At 34.6% G+C, this 20976-nt stretch overlaps 1 protein-coding gene across 1 annotated transcript in view; it reads left to right on the top strand.

The window, feature by feature from the left end:
• LOC100349442 (uncharacterized) overlaps positions 1-20976 on the top strand; it is a 459397-nt gene that overhangs the window by 107345 nt on the left and 331076 nt on the right. Inside the window, exons 4-5 of the mRNA XM_051827387.2 lie at positions 1554-1717; positions 10161-10199. Of these exons, the coding sequence (XP_051683347.2) occupies positions 1554-1717; positions 10161-10199 (203 nt within the window). The remainder of the gene's footprint in view (positions 1-1553; positions 1718-10160; positions 10200-20976) is intronic.

The following is a 20976-nucleotide window of genomic DNA, read 5'->3' as shown; positions in this document are numbered from 1 at the left end:
TCACATCCCCACCACCACTCTTTTCTCCACATCCTTGCCAATGTTGAAATATTGCACTATACCCCATAAAAATGTAAACATACGTTAATCAAAAAATTTTTAAAAATTCTTAAAGGAAAATTAAGGGGCCAGTGTTGTGTTGTGTGCTATGCTGGCACCTGTAACACTGGCATCCCATATGGGCACCAGTTCTTTTCCTGGCTGCTCCACTTCTGATCCAGCTCCCTGCTAATGACCTGGGAAAAGTAGTGGAACATGGTCCAAGTCCTTGGGCCCCTGTCACCCAGGTGGGAGACACGGATGAAGCTCCTGGTTCCTGGCTTCGGCCTGGATCAGCCCTTGAGGCCATCTGGGCAGTGAACCAGAGGATGAAAGGTATCTTTCTCTCTCTCTCTCTCCCCCCCCCCTTCCTCCCTTTCTTTGTAACTCTTTCAAAATAAATACATGAATCTTTTTTCAAAAATTCAAATAAATACAATCTGCATTAATCATTTTATATTATTGGTTCCCAGAATGTTAGCCATATGTGTTATCTTCATAAAGTTCATGAAAAATTTGTACCATGAAAAAATTTTACATGGTTTGTTAAAGTGTTTTTGAAGCAAAATAAACTTATATTTTAACTATATTTTCCATGAACTTTTTGATGTACCATCATACTCCTTTTCACAGAGCAGTTCTACATAAAACTTCAAATGAATTTAAGGCTGATTTTGAACTATTTCTACTGTACTCCTATTAATGTAGATAACTAAGGATTTATAAAGTCTTCTGATATATTTAGTCTTCTGATCATTTTTACTTACTCAAAGCTTAGCAATCGTTCAGTTCCATTGTTATTAATAGTTTTATACATCATGTAATAAACTATGTTATGTTATTCATGGATCATCTAATTACTTCTCTCTAAATAAATCTAAGATATGGCATCAACATTTAACTAAAATATATACCTGAGAAATTTGACTTTTTCACAATTGTGAAGCAGTTTGCCTAAGAGACAGTGCCTTCTCCAAATAATTTGAAAATATTAACTACATAGATCTTTTTTAAGATTTGAAGTCATTGTTAAATTTATTTTTAATTGACATAAAATTGTATTTATTTATCATGTACAGCGTGATGTTTTGAGTTATATATACATTTTAGAACTATGTGAAGTAATGTTTATGTTAATTTACAATAGATTCCTAGTTGATAAAATTCCAAATGTTAAAGTAATAACAAATCTGAAGACATGTTTTTGCAGTTCAATTAAGTCTATCTTAGATATTGTTATAACAGCTTATAAATCTTTCATTTATAATCTCTGCATCTGCATGTTTAACAGTTTCTTTTATTATTTACATTTTATATTTAAGTACTTCTGCAATGATGTTCAAAATTTGCTCCTTCTTAGCCTTCCTAACTACAGACGCTGAATTCAAGATGTAATGTTGGAATGAAGTGTTCAAATGGCAATTCTATGCCAGTAGAATTGTGTAGTTATTTTTACAAGAAACTGTAGTCGTTTTTTTTCCTTGACACCTCTATGTCTTTTATTTCTTACACAGAGCTGGGTTATAGTTTTCTGGTATACGGAGAAAAGTTTGAAAGAGCAAAAATCAACGGGGAGAGACTTCTTAACATTACACAAGAAAAACTTAATGAACTTGGCATAATCCGGCCTGACCACAAGGATATAATATTAAAAGCAATTGCTTCTGTTTGTAAAGAGGTGAGTAGAGAGATGTGTTCTTATAGTCCCTGTCTTTCTAACTAGTAAAAATTACTTAAAGCCGAAAAGTGTGCCTTGCTTGCAACATAGTTTAAAGTAAATTGCAGTTTTTCACCTTTCCAATTCACAGGTAATTACAACTGATATGGTCTCCATTTACTATGCTTATAAGTTTAGGTGGGCCCCCTTCATAGCAGTATTTGAATCTTGGTTCTGTGTGCAATGGTTGCTGTTTCTTATTCTGCCTTGGGGATGATTTATCCCATAATTTTTGGAAAACTTATGTATATTCTACCTGAATCATTTTTTTTTTCAATAAATTAAAGCCAGAGGTGGAGATTCTAGGGAATTCACTTAGAAAGTCCTATATAATCAAGGGAGAGAAAGGATTGCTTTATCTGCTGAGACTAAAAAGAAACAAAAAATAACAAGAGAAATATCAGGATTAGACATGACATTCTAGACAAGTATTTTTTGCACCTAGAAATAGAGGTGCCATTTTAAATAATAATCAAGTCAACCTAGAACTCAATAGTAAATGTTGTATAAAGAGACATTTAGGGGCCTACACTGTAGCATAGAAAGTTAAATCTCCACTTGCAGTACTGGCATCCCTTATGAGCACCTGTTCCATTCCTGCCTGCTCCACTTCTGATCCAGATTCCTACTAATGCTCCTGGGAAAGCAACGGAAGATGGCCCAATACTTCGTCCTCTGCACCCATGTGGGAGACCTAGAAGAAGCTGCTGTCTCCTGGCTTGGGCTTGGTCCAGCTCAGAGCCATTGTGGCCATTTAGGAAGTGAAACAGTGGATAGAAGTTATTTCTCTCTCTCTGCCTGTCAAATAAATAAATAAATCTTTAAAAACAGGAGAGAGAGACATCTAGAACTATAAAACAAATCATATTTATGGGCTGTGAATATGCTAAAATCCACCAGCCATTCAACAAACATTTAGATGAAGACCTTTAATTACCTGAGTAATTCATATAATACCATATGTCTAACTGTGTTTAGTAAGCTTCACTCCCCACATATTCATTTGACAGGCTTAAGAATAATTTATTTGTAATAGATTTTGCAGTATTCCAATATGCCTTATCTCTTTTGAATAAATTTTGTTCTCATGTTTTTTCTTTTTTTTACTGTTAGGTGTTTTTATTTATTTTTAAAATTTTATTAATAGAAAGAGAACAGATTTTCAGCATTCCATATATACAATTCCAAGAAGACAATAACATCTCTCTCCTCTTTTTCCCCTAATCCCTCTCCCTCACACCTCTCTCTTCATCAGTTTTAGCAAAGATATAATTTTAATCTACTCTATATTCACAGGCTTAATTAACCACTAATCTTAATATCCAACAAGTAAAAAGCAAGAAGACCACAGTTCTACTGGAGTATAGACAAGGATTAAAAATGACAATCATATCCCCAGATGACCTTTTCATTACTATACATGTTTTGGTAGTCTCTATTAACTACCACATACCAGAGAAAACGTTTATTTGTGTTTTTGAGACTAGCTTATTTCAGTAAGCGTAATGTTTTCCAGTTGCCCCCACTTTGTTGCAAAGGACAGTATTTCATTCTTTTTTATGGCTGAATAATATTCCATAGTATATATATACTAAATTCTTTTAGCCCCTCAAGTGAGTACATCTGGGTTGATTCCATATCTTAGATCCTCTGAATTGAGCTTCAACAAACATGAAGATACAAATAACTCATCAATGTACTATTTCTTTTTGTTTAGGTAAATTCCATTGAGTGGGATGGCTGGGTCATATGGCAGATCTATTTTCAGATCTCTGAGGAATCTCTATACTGTCTTGCATAATGGTTGTACTAGTTTACATTTCTACCAACAACCTTCCACTTTTTCTATAAGGATACTGTACTCTTTACAAATAAAGTTTATATGTATCTTTTCATTTCCCTTTATATTCTTGTTAGACTTTAGAAGACTGTGAGAATATGTGTATTTGATAACACTGAGTATCCTCTTCAGTTAGGTATTCAACTGAGACTATGGCAAGCACCATGAGAATCCTTGCACATTCCTTGAACAAAATGACTGTGCTGGTCATGGAGGCTTCAGTCATAACAATAGTCACCTAGATTATTTAAGCACTGGTTTCTTTCTCTATAGAAAAATTGCTATTGGTTATATCAAGAGTTCAAGTAGTTGTTTCCCCCAGAGTAGGATACCATTGTAAAACATATGATGGTGGAAAAACTCTAACAATATCAATTTCTCTCAACTAACTAGCTATTCTCTAAAATATTTGTTATTAAAATTCAGTAGTTCCGTAGTAATCTCATACATTAATTTTATTACTATGCTACCTTGCTATTCATTCTGCAACAATGTGTTTGAGTTTCAAGGGAATTGTTTTTGATGAAAAGGAAAAATGAGTTATAATGCATAAATTGGTTCTTCTGTCAAATTTATTCAGGCATACAGGAGCTTGAAGATTTTAATAACTTAGATCCTTTAAATGTTTCATAACTATGCTTGTATCTTATTTGGGATGTGTCTGACTAAAGATACTTCAGACTGTTAGCCAATGCTATAACTTATTGCATTGAATTTAAAATGCTATCATTGGTAAGATGTGCCACTATTTAATTTACCACTAAGAAAGAAAATAATCCTACCCAGCCTACCAATTACATTTTCTCAGTGCTGTTTTACCACAAGGATAAGAAATCAAACTCTGATTTTAGAGACTTTAAAATACCCTCTCAAGTAAATAAAATATGGTTTTATGAAAGTCTATCCAATCCTAAGGTATAGTGTGTAGTATTTTTGAAGATCAAACTGAAAAGGCATACATATCCCTAGAGGTCATATTGAGATGAGTTTTTATATAGCAAGTTGATCAATGACTTGTGGTAAGACTATTATGAATCAAATCCTAAAAATGAACCAAATATCATAAAACATCTTTTCTGGACATTTGGGGTTCCAAGAATGGAATAGTAATAGTTCTATTAGAAGAAAATTTCCAAAGATAATGTTAACTAGAAATAATCAGATACAAAAATGATCAGGGGACTGGCTGTGAAAAACAAATGAGAGTGGAAATAAATATAGATATAAATTTTAGTGCTTCCATGGAGAGGAGAAACTTGAAAAATGAGAGGAGACCTAACAACAATTAGGGAACATAGCCATATTACAGGGCAAATATTTGAAGGCAGAAATCCTTTAGAATTTCTTTTTAAAATATTTATTAATTTTCATCTGCTTGAAAAGCATAGAGAAGAGAGAGAGAATCTTCCATCTGCTAATCCACTCCTCTAATATCCATGACATCCAGGGCTGAGCTAGGCCAAAGTCAGGAACAAGGAATTCTGTCTAGGTCTCTCACAAGGGTAACAGGGGCCCAAGCACTTGAGCCATCTTCTGCTGTCTCCAGGATGCATTAGCAGGAGCTAGATCAGAAGCAGAGCAGTGAGACTCAAATTGGTACTCTGTTGTGGGATACCAGTATCACAAGCAGTGACTTACTCCACTGTTATATCACTATAACACAGTGACTTACTCCACTGTGCCACAATGCCTGCCCCCAGAATTTCTTTACTTCCGAATAGAAAGTTAATATACAGAACACATACATGTAGATATTAAATATATCATAAAAGAAAATGAAAAAACAAGCATAAACAGTAAGGAATTATTTTAGCAGACTCTGTATTTTATAGGATTTAAATATAACTTGTCAGAGGATGGAAGACTCAGCCTTTGAGATTAAGTTTTGATATGTATCACCATACAAAGTGATAATGAAAATCTTGTAATAATAGCTAAGCTTTCTCATGAGGGGAGTTTTGATGGCAAAGATCAGAAAAGTTAAGTTGGAGACTTTGAGATAATATTAATAGTAATACTTTGTACTGTGTAGCAATGAGTGGGTTTTTTTTTGTTGTTGTTGTTGTTGTTTTTTTTTTTTTTTTTGGACAGGCAGAGTTAGACAGTGAGAGAGAGAGAGACAGAGAGAAATCTTTCTTCCGTTGGTTCACCCCCCAAATGGCTGCTACAGCCAACGCACTGTGCTGATCCGAAGCCATGAGCCAGGCGCTTCCTCCTGGTCTCCCATGCCGGTGCAAGGCCCAAGCACTTGGGCCATCATCCACTGCCTTCCCGGGCACCTCAGAGAGCTGGACTGGAAGAGGAGCAACTGGGACAGAATCCGGCGCCCCAACAGGGACTAGAACCTGGGGTGCCGGCGCCGCAGGTGGAAGATTAGCCGAGTGAGCCGTGGCGCCGGCCATGCAATGAATCTTTATAAACTACTATCTCATGTTTTAGTCTGATATTCACAGCAACTTGGAGAGACAAGAAAGGAAGATAAGGGATAAAAGTTATGCCCATTTTATAAATGAGGAAACTGAAAGTCACAAAGTTTAATTGCATTGCTATTTGTTTGCTATGGATCTAGATCTAGAATCTGGTCTTCTTATGTCCTAATAAAATCAGAAAGCAAAGAGTGAAAATATGTGAAAGAGAGGATTAATGAGAAGGTTCTAGAGGGTATCAGAAGGACCAGGAGATCAGTAGAATTTAAGAGAGACATGTCTTAAAAAAAGTAAAAAGACTTTGTCACCAGGGTCAAATATAACAGAGGGAGAAGTTTATATCACAAAGTAGGAGCAATGAAATTTGAGACAAAATATTTCCCACTTTAAAAGTGAAGTATGAAATGTATGAAACTTGTACAACTTAAATAAAATAAAATAAAAAGTGAAGTATATATGACAAGTTAAGCTATGTTAATCAACCATAACAAATTTATCTATAAAACTTCTTCTATGCCCTTCTTGAATCTATGATTTACTTTATGGATTATCATTATTATGTTTGTGTGTTTAAAATGAGCTAAACAAAGGGTAAGAATTGTTGAACATTCTCACCATGTTCATCTGTGTTAAAAAAATAATATCATAAATTAATAAAAATCTTAGTAGGGAGGCTGGTGTTCTGGCACAGTGAGTTATGCCAAGCTTATGATTCTGGCTTCTTATATTTGGGGCATTGGTTCGAGGCTTGGCTGCCTGCTTCTAATCCAACTTCATGCTAATGCACCTGGCAAAGCAGCCAATGAAGGCCCAAGTGCTTATGCCCCTGACACCCATTTAGGTGAACCAGATGAAGTTCTTGGCTCCCACACGTGACTGACCCTGTCCTGGGTTTTGTGGCCATCTGGGAAGTGAACCAGCAGATAGAAGATTTCCTCTTCTCTCTCTCTCTCTCTCCCCACCCTCCCCAGATGATCTGCCTTTCAAACACATAAATAAAAAGGAAACAAGAAATCCAATTTTAAAAAGAGAAAAACCTTAGTCGGGCAATTATTTCTTTTGCAGCAAGTTTCTTCTTTCTTGAGAGATAAAGAAGCATATACTGACAGATATGGGTGTACAATCACTCGTTAAAAATTATATAGCTCCAAGCAGTCAAGAAATACTCAGTGGTTTGTTACCAAAGCACAAACTTGAAAATAGATTTTTGTGAATTTACTGTTTTTGCTATTAGTTTTTCTGTTCTTTTTGAGCTAGTCACAAGAAATAGTACTAAGAATGATATCAAAAGAAACAGCAAATTATTGATACGCATTTAACCATGTGAAAACAGTACATTAATTTGGATATGTATCAAAATGGGTATTTACTGAGGTTTTGTTCCAGTCAATATGCTTCATATAACTGAAGCTTAAGTTCTGTGAAAATAATTACTGACAAGTATAAGGTAGTATCATTGTAAGTAGAAATTCAGTTCTATCACAGCAAGGACTTATCTCCCACAGAGGAGTCTGGAAAATTATTTTTTTGGAATGAAATAATAAGCATTAATTGAACTTCAACTCTTCAATATTTCCTGTTTGTATCAAAGATCACTGCAATTACTGTTAGTGCCATTTGGGGATTATGGGGAGCCTTTTCAAGGATATACAATTGATCATCTAGTAAAAATAGCAATTGGAAGTAATCAGTAGGAATTTTTTTTCAAATATAGAAATTTAAAAAGCGTAAGATAAATTTTATTTCAGAGAGTCCATGTTATAATGCAAACTAATCAGATTTAACTTTTATTATGAGGAATATTAAATTATTTCTATGTTCTTTTCTCAATGTGTCTTTGACCTAGCTCATGCTTAAATGTGAGGCAGAATCCTTCACTATAACAATAAATTTAAGTCATGACCTCTTTTATAGAACATGTCATAAAGTATGAGCTAATAGTTTATTTTATGGATTATTTTCTTGCCTCTGAGAATTTCAGAAAAAGATGAAATAAAATTATATTTTTATGTCACAATTCCTCAGTTTTTTGTAATATCTTCTAAATTTTTAGGCTTGCAATAGAATATGGACATTGTAAAAATTCATTTTCTCATATTGTTGCTCTTGAAATATTGAGTAAATTGATGTAAAAAAGTCTATCTTGACTTTCATAGTAGAATTATTTCATAAAGCACGCTTAAAAATTCCAATGAAGTGAGACAGTCAAGGAATATTTTCAGTTACACAGTCTATTGTTTCCTTCCTCAACCCAATGAAATGTAGAGATTACCATACAGCTTCTTTTAAAAATATATCCAGTTGCTTCTTAGTCCCACATTGCCATAACAAATGGTTTTAAGTTGTAACTATCCTAGAAAAATGGAATGTCATTTAAATGACAGCAAAGCAGATGTTTTACTGTACAACATTTGAAAGAAATGATCAGTAACTGACTCTTTGGTTTCAAGATTCAACTCACTGAAGTTAATTTACCTGCACTGAACTCTTTGGAGATTATCTAACAAAAAATTTTAAAAATCTTTATTTCCCACCTCAGGCACATAAATCTTTCTGGCACATGCAGATTTTTCATTAAAATTTCTTTCATTACTTCTTTCTCGGTAAAATGGAGTTAGATTTTAATAGCTCTAAACAGATTTACTACAAAATAAGCCCTCAGTTTGTTATTTACTTAGTTCCCCAGAGCAATGTATTAATGAATGGTACAGGGAACCATAATTATAATGAATGAAACAGATCTTTAAGTGTAGGTAGGAAAGTACTTAGATATTAAAATAAATGTGTTGGAGCATGATAATGGGAAAGATAGGCTTTATAGTTTGATATGGCTTATGAATGCAAATTGGGCATAGCTTTACTATGTCTTCTGTTATATCATGGTTATGAATAGCTAATTGCATATTCTAAAATATTACCTGTTTCACTTTGTCTGTGTTCTTTTCTTCATTAAATATCATTATGTTAAAATTGATCTAACCTCATTTCTGGTATAGTTATGCTTTCTTACAGAGAGCAACACATTTTCATGTTGTTAACTTTTACAATTTTTGTTATTCCTTCTCATCTGAATATGTTTGCAGATTAAGTTCATCTTCCAGTATTTCTGTTCTTCAACATTTTAGTAGAAAAATCCTTAAAAATATATAAAGCCCTGAAATCCAGCTAACCTTATCCTTTCAGTCTGTCTTCTACAATCTCATTTTCTAGTTTTATTAATAGAATTTGAAGTTAAATATAAGGTTCTAAGATGTGTAATACCAAAAACAATGCCTGACCAACTGTTTGACTAGATATCTGGTTCCATAGTGGCAGATTGTGTAGTAGGCACAAAGTCAGAGAAATTATGTTACTATCTCACTAGGTGATTTATTACTCTCATAGCCTATATAGCAGGAAGTTCCTCAAGTTCATTCATAATTATTTAAATTTCCCAAATTTTAGCTGGTTGATTTTTATATTGACTCTGAGGTAAGTTACAGTTGTGATGGGGGACTTGAACTATTTGGACAGCTGCTGGAAATGTCATTCTATTAATAGCAAGACATGTGTCTGCCTATGCCTACCATTCCCTTCATTACTACTTACTAGCTATAAGATGACATGGTATCTCTCTGACAAGGCTTCTATCACTTCTAAATAGTTATTTATTGTCAAAATTTGGACCAGAGAAACTGTTCTTAAAATGGTTTCCTTTTCTGAGAAATGAAATTGCCAAAGGTTCAAGTCTCCAGACTCAGGTGAATTTTATCTCTGGATATGGGGGTGGGAACTGAAAAACATAGTATTTCAGAAGCAGCATCCGTAGTCTTGAATAAGAGACATGCCAGAAATTTGGAGGTAGGACCTTTTGTATCATAAAGATCTGTTTTACATACATAGTTTTTCAGAGTGTAAATAGTGTATAAGAGATAGACATACTGATTGTATATAAATATAGTCACATGGATTATAGATGATTGAATAACTGAACTGAAATGTTGATTAATACATGAAACTTAATTGAAGTAAAACACACTGTATAAAACTTACACACATAGATCATCTTTGTTTTTTAGCTCTTCTTTTTAAAATCCATTTATTTTCTTCCTTGGCTGTATTTTCTTCATAAGTCATATTGTTTTTTTTTTCTCTTTAGAACAAAGTTGCAGAACAAGTTATGCAAGGAAAAGATCAGGTAAGAAACAAAAGAAGTAACAAAAAATCTATTGTGGAGAATGAAATAAAAATATAACACTAAGTACCTAAGTATGATGAGATGGGTGTGCTCAAATTTAGTATATTTTTATGATTCAACAAATAGTTAATATGTTTATTGGTGATTACTATTAACAGCTGCCTGTTATGTGGAGAAAAGTGGGTCAAATAGGATCTTTTCAGTATACCAAATATCCAGATGGAGACATCTGGATGACTAATTGGTTCACTTTGCATGGGGACTATTTAATGCTGCTTCTGTAAACTTTCTAGCATCTGATCTCTTTTGGCCACAAGCCTTTGAATGTCATGGTGGTTGGATACATCGTCACCTCCCTTCTCTTCCATACTGCTTAAACTGTGTGTGTGCATGTATGTGTATGTGTGTGTCTGTGTATTTGATAAGGTGTATAAAGTTGTTCAAGTTATTCCTGGACAAGAATGAGTTATTTCATGTTTTTGCTCCAGTATCAAATTGTTTCTAATAGAAATTATTTATATTTTTCCAGCTTTTGTTTACCAGAGAATTCTTACCATTAATTTACCATTGTAGTAAAAATGCATTTTGCGAGTAGAGACACTGAGGATTTATAAAAACATGGATATATTTCATCAAAGAAATATTGATTTATCCATTTTTAGTGACAGTAGAGAAAAGAATCTAAATATTTTTAAGCAAGGCAGATATGAAAAGCAGACCTATTTGTAAATTGCCTTGTAGGCAATACACTTGGTATAGACTGTATGTGTGAGTTCACAATGTAAGAAATTTTAAAAACTATGTCAATATCATACTTGGGAGGGTGAAACGGGATATATAAATGCTCAATTAGAAAACCTGAAGATCCATTATTAAGAGTGAATAAGATAAATATTGTCAACTTAGCCTAGGTTATGAACAATTTCTCTGTTTAGTCATTTATAATGATTAGCACTTGCTTGAGGTCTGAGATTCTTGGAGAGTTACATATTTTCTGGTTTTAATCACCTTCAACCTATTGTTACAGTATCCATTTTAGTATCTATGTTAGTTCTCAATAGGAAAATACAAATATATAGCAAATGTAAGTGTTGTCAAATTCAAAATTCTCAAGTGAAATTTTACTGAAGTGCTGTTTTGAGCTAATTTTATTTCAAGCTGTCATGTTAATTTATCCACAGATAAGTCTGGTTGTTGTAAAATACTTCTTTGTTTTTTAATTCAAGTATGCTATAGGAAATGCCTTCAATTAGTTGGCATATGACGAACTCAAATAAATCACATTTTAAAATTGTTCAGTTGAGTGGTTCAAAATGCTGGCTTTGAAGTTAAGCTGCCTGGGTTTACATTCGAGGTAACACTAGCTGTATGATCTGGTTCACAAAGGTAGATCAGAGTTATGCTGCTTTAACTGATATATGAAGATAATAACAATGCTAAAAATTGTTGTAAATATTGATTGAGAAAATTAACATTATTTTTTATTGTACACAGAGCTGAGAAAATGTTACCTACAGCTTTTATTTCTCCCCCTCTTCCCTTTGTTCTTCTTCATTTTCCTTCTTCTTCCTTCTTTCTTTCTCCTCCTCCTCCTTATTATTGTTGTTGTTGTTATTATTATTATTATTATTCAAGAGTTGTTTCCACTGTCTCCTGGCTCTTAGCTCTAATTTACACTAATTCTGTCAGAATAATTTTTCTTTGGAATTATCTTTATCAGAATACTCCCTTGTGCTAACTCCCTTGTGACTTGACAGAACCAAATCAGACTGTTAAATCTACCATTAAAGGCCCTTCATGAATTTAATACCTATCTGTAATGCTAGCTAGCTCTACAATTCATTTTTCAGCATTCTTGTCTTTCCTACTTTGTTTCAGGCAATCAAATCCTCTTGCTGTTGCTGGTCAAAAACAACAGGTGGTAGGAATGGAAAGGAAAGAAGACAAACTATTTTGAAAATTTATGACAGTAATAATAAAAGCAATAATATTAACAGATCGCATTTACATAGAACATTATTTTTCCAAAGCCCTCATTATATAGAAATATACAAAAGTATATTTCAAGATAATTTATCACACACTCATACATAAAATTTCAGACTTACAAAATATTTTTTGAATCCTTCCCTGCCTGGTGTTTTTCCTCACCCAGACAAGGCCAAGGGTTTTGCTGTCTAAGTCAACATGCATATATGATTTGTACATTTTTGAGATAATAAAACAGGCCACAGGGGATCTGTTCTCAAAGAGAATTCCATAAAATTTCCCATAAGAGACAGATTAGTGGATTCGGAACTAATGGTCAACTCCATATAAGTGTATTGTGGATAAGACTCTTGAAACAGGAATTTATGAGGATGAGTCACAAATAAAAGAAGAATCTGAGCAAAGGAACAGAGGTTGGAAAGCACAATACGTGTTTTAGAGATAGTACAAAGCAATAAACTTTCCTATATGGATGGAAAAGAAGATTAGTTGGAGAATCAATGTGGATGTCTCTAATGCTTTGGAACTCCATAAATAGAAGTTGTGGAGAAGTCAAATTCTAATACAGGGTCCTAACCCCTTGACTCATGAGGCCAAAGAGACTACTATTGGCTTTGTGCCCATGAGTTTTGGTAAGTTTCTGTTTCCACATGGTTTGGTTTTTAACCATATCCCAAAAGAAAGGAAAACACTATCATCTTGGCTTTTGTCATGTGTCAAAACTCTTAGGTTTATTATTACTCTTGGAAGATGTGACCTTTTTAGATGGCAAGAGCTTTGTATTTCCTAATTTTTTAGGTATGATAAATGAAAATGGATGAAAAGAAAAGATACTATTCCAGAAAATGTTTAACAATTGTTATCTGTAAAAACACATATGATATATAGATATAAATAAGCCGTGGCTCACTAGGCTAATCCTCCACCTTGCAGTGCCGGCACACTGGGTTCTAGTCCCGGTCGAGGCGCTGGATTCTGTCCCGGTTGCCCCTCTTCCAGGCCAGCTCTCTGCTGTGGCCAGGGAGTGCAGTGGAGGATGGCCCAAGTGCTTGGGCCCCGCACCCCATGGGAGACCAGGATAAGTACCTGGCTCCTGCCATCGGATCAATGTGGTGCGCAGGCCGCAGTGCGCCAGCCGCGGCGGCCATTGGAGGGTGAACCAACGGCAAAGGGAAGACCTTTCTCTCTGTCTCTCTCTCTCACTGTCCACTCTGCCTGTCAAAAAAAAATACTTATGAGCAAGTATATATATATATATAAACTTGTACTGATATTAAAGATGTAAAGCACATAAATTATAGATAATAATAAAATGTATAATATTCTGCATTATAAATATCATATAGGCAATTGATTCTCAGGGATCTTTCACTGATTTTTGACTAACATAGTCAACTGTGCTTGTAATAAACAAGTAAGCATAATTTCATCATGAATGGTATATGATATTTTTGTTTACATTAATGACAAAAAAACAGTGAAACAAGGAATATGTGAGATTAAGGTACACTCATTGATCAATGATGTGGATTACTTTCTTGTTAAATCATGATAGTTTTTGAAATTCAGACAAATATTTCTTCAGCTTTTTGTGTAATTCACAATAGCTACAGACAGAACAGAATTACACTTCTAAGTTTAATCCATGTTATGACATATCTTCAACACTGTACTAAACCAAGTTAATCAATGAAACAATAAATCAATCACTTATTTGTGTTGTTTATCAATATCCATGGTTTAAACATTCACTTTATGGCTGATTTCAAGCTACCAAGTTGATGAATGTGAGAAGAGATATAGAGTAGCAAGTAGCCCTACAGATAAAATAGATATGAATGTCTCAAGGGTTCAGATAATAGTTAAATGTGGTAAAATAATAAGAATGTTGTAGGTTTTGAACACTTATTAATATCTTAAAATTGTATCTTAGACAGAAATCTTCTATCTACGAGTTCAAACACCCACTTCCATCCCACCTGCACCTACTCAAAATCAAATGCCCACAACAGCCAGGGCGAGCCAGACAGAAGCCAGGAGCCGAAAAGTTAATCTTGGTCTCCTATGTGGGTGACAGGGACTCAACTACTTGAGCCATCGCCTGCTGCCTGCCATGGTGTGCATTAGCAGGAAGCTGAAATCAGTAGCAGAGCTGGGACTCAAACCCTGGCACTCTGATATGGGATGAGGCCATGGTGGTTTCACTGCTAGGCCAGACATCCAAACTTTGTTTTTTATATGATCTGTTTATTGTTAATTTTATTTATTTATTTTTTGACAGGCAGAGTTAGACAGTGAGAGAGAGAGACAGAGAGAAAGGTCTTCCTTTGCCGTTGGTTCACCCCCCAAATGGCCACTACATCCGGCGACCTACACCAATCTGAAGCCAGGAGCCAGGCGCTTCCTCCTGGTCTCCCATGCGGGTGCAGGGCTTAAGCACTTGGGCCATCCTCCACTGCACTCCCGGGCCACAGCAAAGAGCTGGACTGGAAGAGGAGCAGCTGGAACAGAATCCGGCGCCCCAACCGGGACTAGAACCCAGAGTGCTGGCACTGCAGGTGGAGGATTAGCCAAGTGAACTGCAGAGCCGGCCAATTTCATTTATATTTTAAAGATTTATTTATTTATTTGAAAGAGTTACAGAGAGGCAGAGAGAGAGAGAAAGAGAGAGAGAGAGATCCCCATCCACTGGTTCACTCTCCACATGGTAACAACAGCCGGAGCTGCACCAATCCGAAGTCAGGAGCCAGGAGCTGCTTCCAGGTCTCCCACGCAAGTGCAGGGGCTCGAGGACTTGGGTCATCTTCTACTGCTTTCCCAGGCCGTAGAAGAGAGCTGGATCAAAAGAGGAGCAGCCGGGCCTTGAATCGGCACCCATATGGGATGCCAGCACTGCAGGCTGAGGCCCCACCTGCTACACCACAGCGCCTGCCTCAATTTTATTTATTTTTAATAACTGCTGTTTAACAAATGAATTTCAAAATTTCTGACATTTTAACATCTTCCTCTAGAAAACCAGTAATAACCAGCTTTAGTACACTGCTGGAAAGTAACTCATTTCATTGATTCATTAAGAATTTGTAAGTGTTCATGAATGTCATTAAGAATATTGAGGTATTGAACACCATTAAGCATTCACAGGAACTCAATTTAGGAAAGTAGCAGTTAAAAAGATTACTATTTATACTTCTGCCAGAAGAAAAGGACTGTACATTGAATGATATCTTTAGTATTGATTATTTCTGGAATTGCATCTTTGTGAAGCTTTTAATACATTTTTAAACAATAAATACAATATAAAATATTAAAGAGGTAGGAAAGATTAATATGAGAAATAAATAGAGAAGAAATGCAGTCTGGGGTCAAGGGGATTGGGACGTGGAGAAGGTAACAAAAGACATCTATCAGCAGTAACTCTGAAATAAGTATCTCCAGATATATTAGTTCTCTATTTCTTCCTTTAAAATTTTCTACAAATTTAGTGACTTACAACACTCATTTACTATTTTATAATTTTATAGATGAGAAGTCTTTGCCTCAGTGAGTTAAATTCAAGGCATTTGCAGGACTTCTTCCTTTTCTTCATCTTCTAGGGGAAAATCTATTTCCTTGTTCATTAAAATTACTAGAAGAAATCAGTTTTAAGTTTTTAGGCTGAGGTCACCGTTTACTTGTTAGCTACACTGAAGGACATTACCAGCTTTTAAAAGCTGTCCACATCCTTCACCTCAGAACTCATTTCCTTCATCTTCAAAGCCAGCAATGGCTGCTGAAGTCTCTTTCAGGCTTATGTTGTGGGGTGGCCTTGGCTGAGTCCAGGCTCTTGTCTCCAACACAAGAAGAATTTAAAGGATGAGACACAGGAAAAAGGTGAACAGAGAAACAAGATTTATTTACATGCAAAGCAAAAGTTCACAGTCAGGAAGGAGTGTAGGCAAGCTCAGGAGAGAAAGAGAACTGCACTTAACAGGATTCTGGGTCACCTTTTATATGATCTGGAGGCATTGGGAGAGATGTCTGGTGTGGAACTTAACTGAATATTAAAGGAGATGGAATCAGGGAATGGACTTTTCTATCAACTGTTTCCTTGCCCTTTTTGAGAAATCTCAGAAGTGTCATAGTATCAGGTGTGTGATGGGAAGCGGAAGGGTCAGCCATAGTAATTTTATTATAATGACATTATGATGAACTAAAAGTCATCGCAGAGTTTCAGCTGATAGCCATTTTGGATATTTTTAGGTGGTGTTAGTTCTTAAGTGGTGAAACTGCAGCAACTGCAGTTCTCTGCTGCACAAAAAGTGAGGTGGTTTGGAGAGTACATGGTATAGGGCTGCAGTTGCACATATGCTGCAGCACAGCTCATGGTAATCCTCAACTCCCTTTTGCTAGAGCCACCTCCCTGCCTACAGCCTTTTTAATCTCTTTTGCCTCTACTTTCATTGTGACATCTCTGAACCCTCCTTGTCTGACTCCCTCTCTGCCTTTAAAAGCTTATGTTATTGTTCTGGATGCATGTTGATAGTCTAGGATCATCTTCACATTTTAAAAGTCAGATGATTAGCAACCTAATGCCCTTTGCCATGTTAACATAACATATTCACAAGTTTAAGGGATTATTTTATGGACATCTTTGAGAAGACATTTTTCTGCTTACCATAGCAGAACTTTCTACAGGCAATATGTGAGAATACTTTTATTTCTACTTTCCCCCTTTTGCTGCTAATGGAAGGTGCCCTGTCATTCTTTTCTTTCCATTTATCCACCTGGAATGCCTGTTCTTAGACATTTTATTATTAACTTTTAAGTGTACAAGATCAAAATCAAAATGTTAGCTAGGAAGCTACATACATATATATATATATATATATATATATGTAACATATATATATATATATAATGTTTAGATTAAACCCTCTCTACCTTTTTAATTCAAGTATCTGAGTTGGGTATTAATCCTAACTTTACTACTTTATGACCTTGGAAAATTGTTTAATTTCTGATATTCTGTATAGGTGTAAAACAGATTTTTTTCAGCATTGCTGTGATGATTAGAAATATTACAGATAAATCCTGAATTAAGTGCATATTATATAATAGGGATTCAGTAAATGATAACACTTATTATAAAGCTATATTTCATTGACTATGTTACATTTGAAGTAAAGTTATTTAATCCCAGACAATCAGTTACATGTTGCATCCAGAACACATATTTACAACCAGAGGATTACATTTCATAGTGAAAAAACTCATAAAGCACTGTGTTCTGGCATTAATGTATCTAATTACTACCATTGACATGTCTAATCTAGTGTAATAATGTTATTACTTTAATTGTGCATATTTATGGGAGACAGTGTGAGTTTAAGGATTGTAAGGATAAATTAATACATCCTTGCAGCCTCTATAAAGTATATTGGTTAGCAGCAAATAATAAGGTGTTCTTCGAACAGAGACACATTTGCATTATGGTATGTTTGGCTATTTAGCAATGCAGGATTATAAGCTACTTTTGACTTTTCAAATGTCTGCGAGTTGGATACTCCTTACACAAATGATTTCCAAGCCTTCCTGTTTTTTCCTTAATGGTTTTCTTGAAGCTATTTCTTTTGTTCCATTTTTATTGATGAAGTCCAGGTTGTGGCTGTACAAGCTAATGGTTAAAGAAGAACAGATGAAAGACATGAAAATCAGATAGGCTGAGAAATTGTAAGATCCTCTGAATCGGATGAAAAATCCAAAAACTGAGATGTATATCCAAGGGGGTGGTAGTGTTAAACAGTAGTGATTTTTGAAAACATGGTGTTAGATAGATCTTGTTTCCAGTGGCAAGAAATGTATTTAAATGTCTGAATTTTGTTTGGCAGGACCTAGAAAGAAGGAAAAGTTTCACCACATCCCTTCCTTTCTGTTCTTTTAGACTCATTTCAAGCCTTAGGAAACAAAAATAGTTATACAGAAGGGAAATAATATATAGTATGAAAGACTGTATTCTTCTATATATCTGCTTAGCTCTTCTAAAAAATTATAATTCTCTTTTTTACTAAAAGCAATCTAGCATTTGACCTTTAACAGTACTAACATTTGAAGGCCTAAGGGCAAGTAGTAACATTTGTGAGTAAAATATTTAGCCACAGCTACAAAGTTCCTCCTCATATTTTGGGCCATTCTGCCTCTGATGTGCTAGCCTGTGTTAATTCCTTAATGATATAACTATACTTTTGGAGTGTAACTTTTCACTTCAAAGAATGTATTTTTAAATAATGTCTTTTTCTGATGTACAGAATAGTGGTTAAGTGTGTAGCCTCCGGAATTAAACTAAGTGGGATTGAGTATTTATTGACTTATTTATTTTGAATTTAGGAAATAACAATTATTTTAGTCTACCTTTTTAAGTGATTCTTATGTGTCAGGCTCACTGCAAAATAATTTGTATCATTTTTAATTTTGTTTGCTTTTTGCCTCAGTTTTTTCATTTGTAAGTTAGTAATAAGTTATCATAAAGTTATAATGAGGATTAAATGAGTTAATGTAAAGCAGAGTACCTAACTCAAAAATAGCACAATGTTAACTTTTATAATGATGGTGATTATCATTAGTCCCATCCAGTCTTTATCCCTTTTTTCAAATTTGGTTGCACCTAAAAAATCCTTTTGAGTGTTCTGGCACCTTCAAAATTCAGCAGGTGCTGGTCACATGTTGTTAACTGATCCTAAAGAACAGAGTAAAGCATGCTGGCTTTTTATAAATAAGATTGCACCTTCCCTCTTGTACCATGGTCTGAGTTTGTAGGAACTAAGTTTTATAGTACTACACTTTCAAGTTGTTATAAAATCCAAGTAAAATTTTTTTGGTAGATAAATTATAATAAGAAGATATGACCTATGAATGTTGGCTCATTTTAAAAATTAGATAACATTATGTTCATTTGTTATTCAGCCTTCTTGTTCCTGGACCTATGGAGTATGTGATTATCCTCATTACCTAATTAAATCTGCAAGATGTTCCCTGCTGTGTAGTTATAGCTGACATTTCATGAATTATATTTAATACTGGTCTTCTATAGCAAGCTTTTTTATGTCTTAGATTTTTAAACTTCTCATTAACCATTTTCAAAACTTGTATTTTTATGCAATGGTAGTTCTGTTTTCAGTATTCAAAAAATCTAATTTTACATCAAAAGCTCTTCAGGGCACTTTTTTTCTGTATTCTTGGACTTTTCTCTACTAAGTCCAAATCCATTCACTAGCGATGATTTTTTATGTTCTCTTTTCCTATTTCCATATCTATTCACCTACACTACCCCTGCCAATACTTCTAGCTTATATGGAGAATGGCAGCAGCTATTAGAAAGAATACAGATAGCCCCCAACTTATTATGGTTTGACATTCATTTTTGCAACTTTATGATGTTGTGAAATCTATCTATCTATCTATCTATCTATCTTCAGTAGAAACTATACTTCAAACTTCCAATTTAGATTTTTCCCTAGGTAACACAATATGATCCTGGGCAGTGGCAGCAAACTGCTTCTCCCATTCAGCTGAACAATCATGGTGGCAAACAAGTGATATTCGACTCTACAGTATACTGCATTAAGTTACACGAGATGTTTAATACTTTATTATAAAACAGGATTTTTGAATTAAATTATTTTGCCCAACCATAGGCTAATGTAAGTGTTCTGAGCACACTTAAGCTAGGCTAGGCTAAAATATGGTGTTCAATATGCATTTTTTCATTTATGTTTTTCAATTTATATTGTGTTTATGGTGACATAAACCCATTGTTAAGTTAAATAGCATCTGCATAGCTTTGAGTTAAGGCAGCTTATGCCTTTTCCATGAATTTCCTGCCAGTTAACAGGCATTAAAATAGACAAATTGATTTACCAGTCTTCTAAAATCACTTTTCTATCTGTTAGACCATGAGATGGAGACAATAGGCACTTAGCAATCACATCCAGTTGCACATGCCACTGACCCAACATTTGATAACTTATTACTCAATAATACAGGCCATTTTTAATTTGAAAAACACCTTGAAATAAAATGTTCAATGCTATAATATCATAACTGTGCCATTGAGCTTTTACTGGAAGTCAAATTCTGATCATATGCAAACTTTCATCCAAAAACAACTGCCAAAAACACTCCTTCATAAGTAGACTTGAAAAATAGCAAGGCTGTACTCTTAATTTTAACATCTGAAGTTTGTTCTCTCCTTTAGGTCAGGTTGTTTCAGTGCAACCTCTTCAGCACAGTTGTCACCTCACTTGTTGCCCTTTTTATGCATGTTGTGACAAGGATTGTTGAAATTCGTGAAGTCTTACCGTTAGAGTTCTTTGCTTGCTGTAATTTATCACCTATGTGAATGGAAAACAACTTCGTTTTTCTTTCTCTATGCCCATAATGAAATGAAAGAGCTTTTTATATCTCTTATTGAAGCACCATTTTACTGTTAAATAGGTAGTTTTCTTATGCTCTATTTTATTTGGAGATAGAATTGTATTATTGCATTTAAAATCACTTAGTTGCTAGCAGCTCAAGATTGCCATGATAAGTTTAGTCTTCTGACACTTGCGAAGGCTGCATTGCCCATAGACAAACATTTTGAGTGCCATCTGTCTTCTATTTTTTTACGTTCATAAACTATCTTTGGAGGAAAAATTACTATAGAAGTTTTATAACCAGTTGTATCATTTTTTTTTTTGGCAGGCAGAGTGGACAGTGAGAGAGAGAGACAGAGAGAAAGGTCTTCCTTTTGCCATTGGTTCACCCTCCAGTA

This window comes from Oryctolagus cuniculus, chromosome X (genome assembly GCF_964237555.1).
Source record: "Oryctolagus cuniculus chromosome X, mOryCun1.1, whole genome shotgun sequence".
Lineage (NCBI taxonomy): Eukaryota > Metazoa > Chordata > Mammalia > Lagomorpha > Leporidae > Oryctolagus > Oryctolagus cuniculus.
Note: the sequence above shows the minus strand (reverse complement) of the source record. Positions and strands in the feature narration are given on the sequence as shown.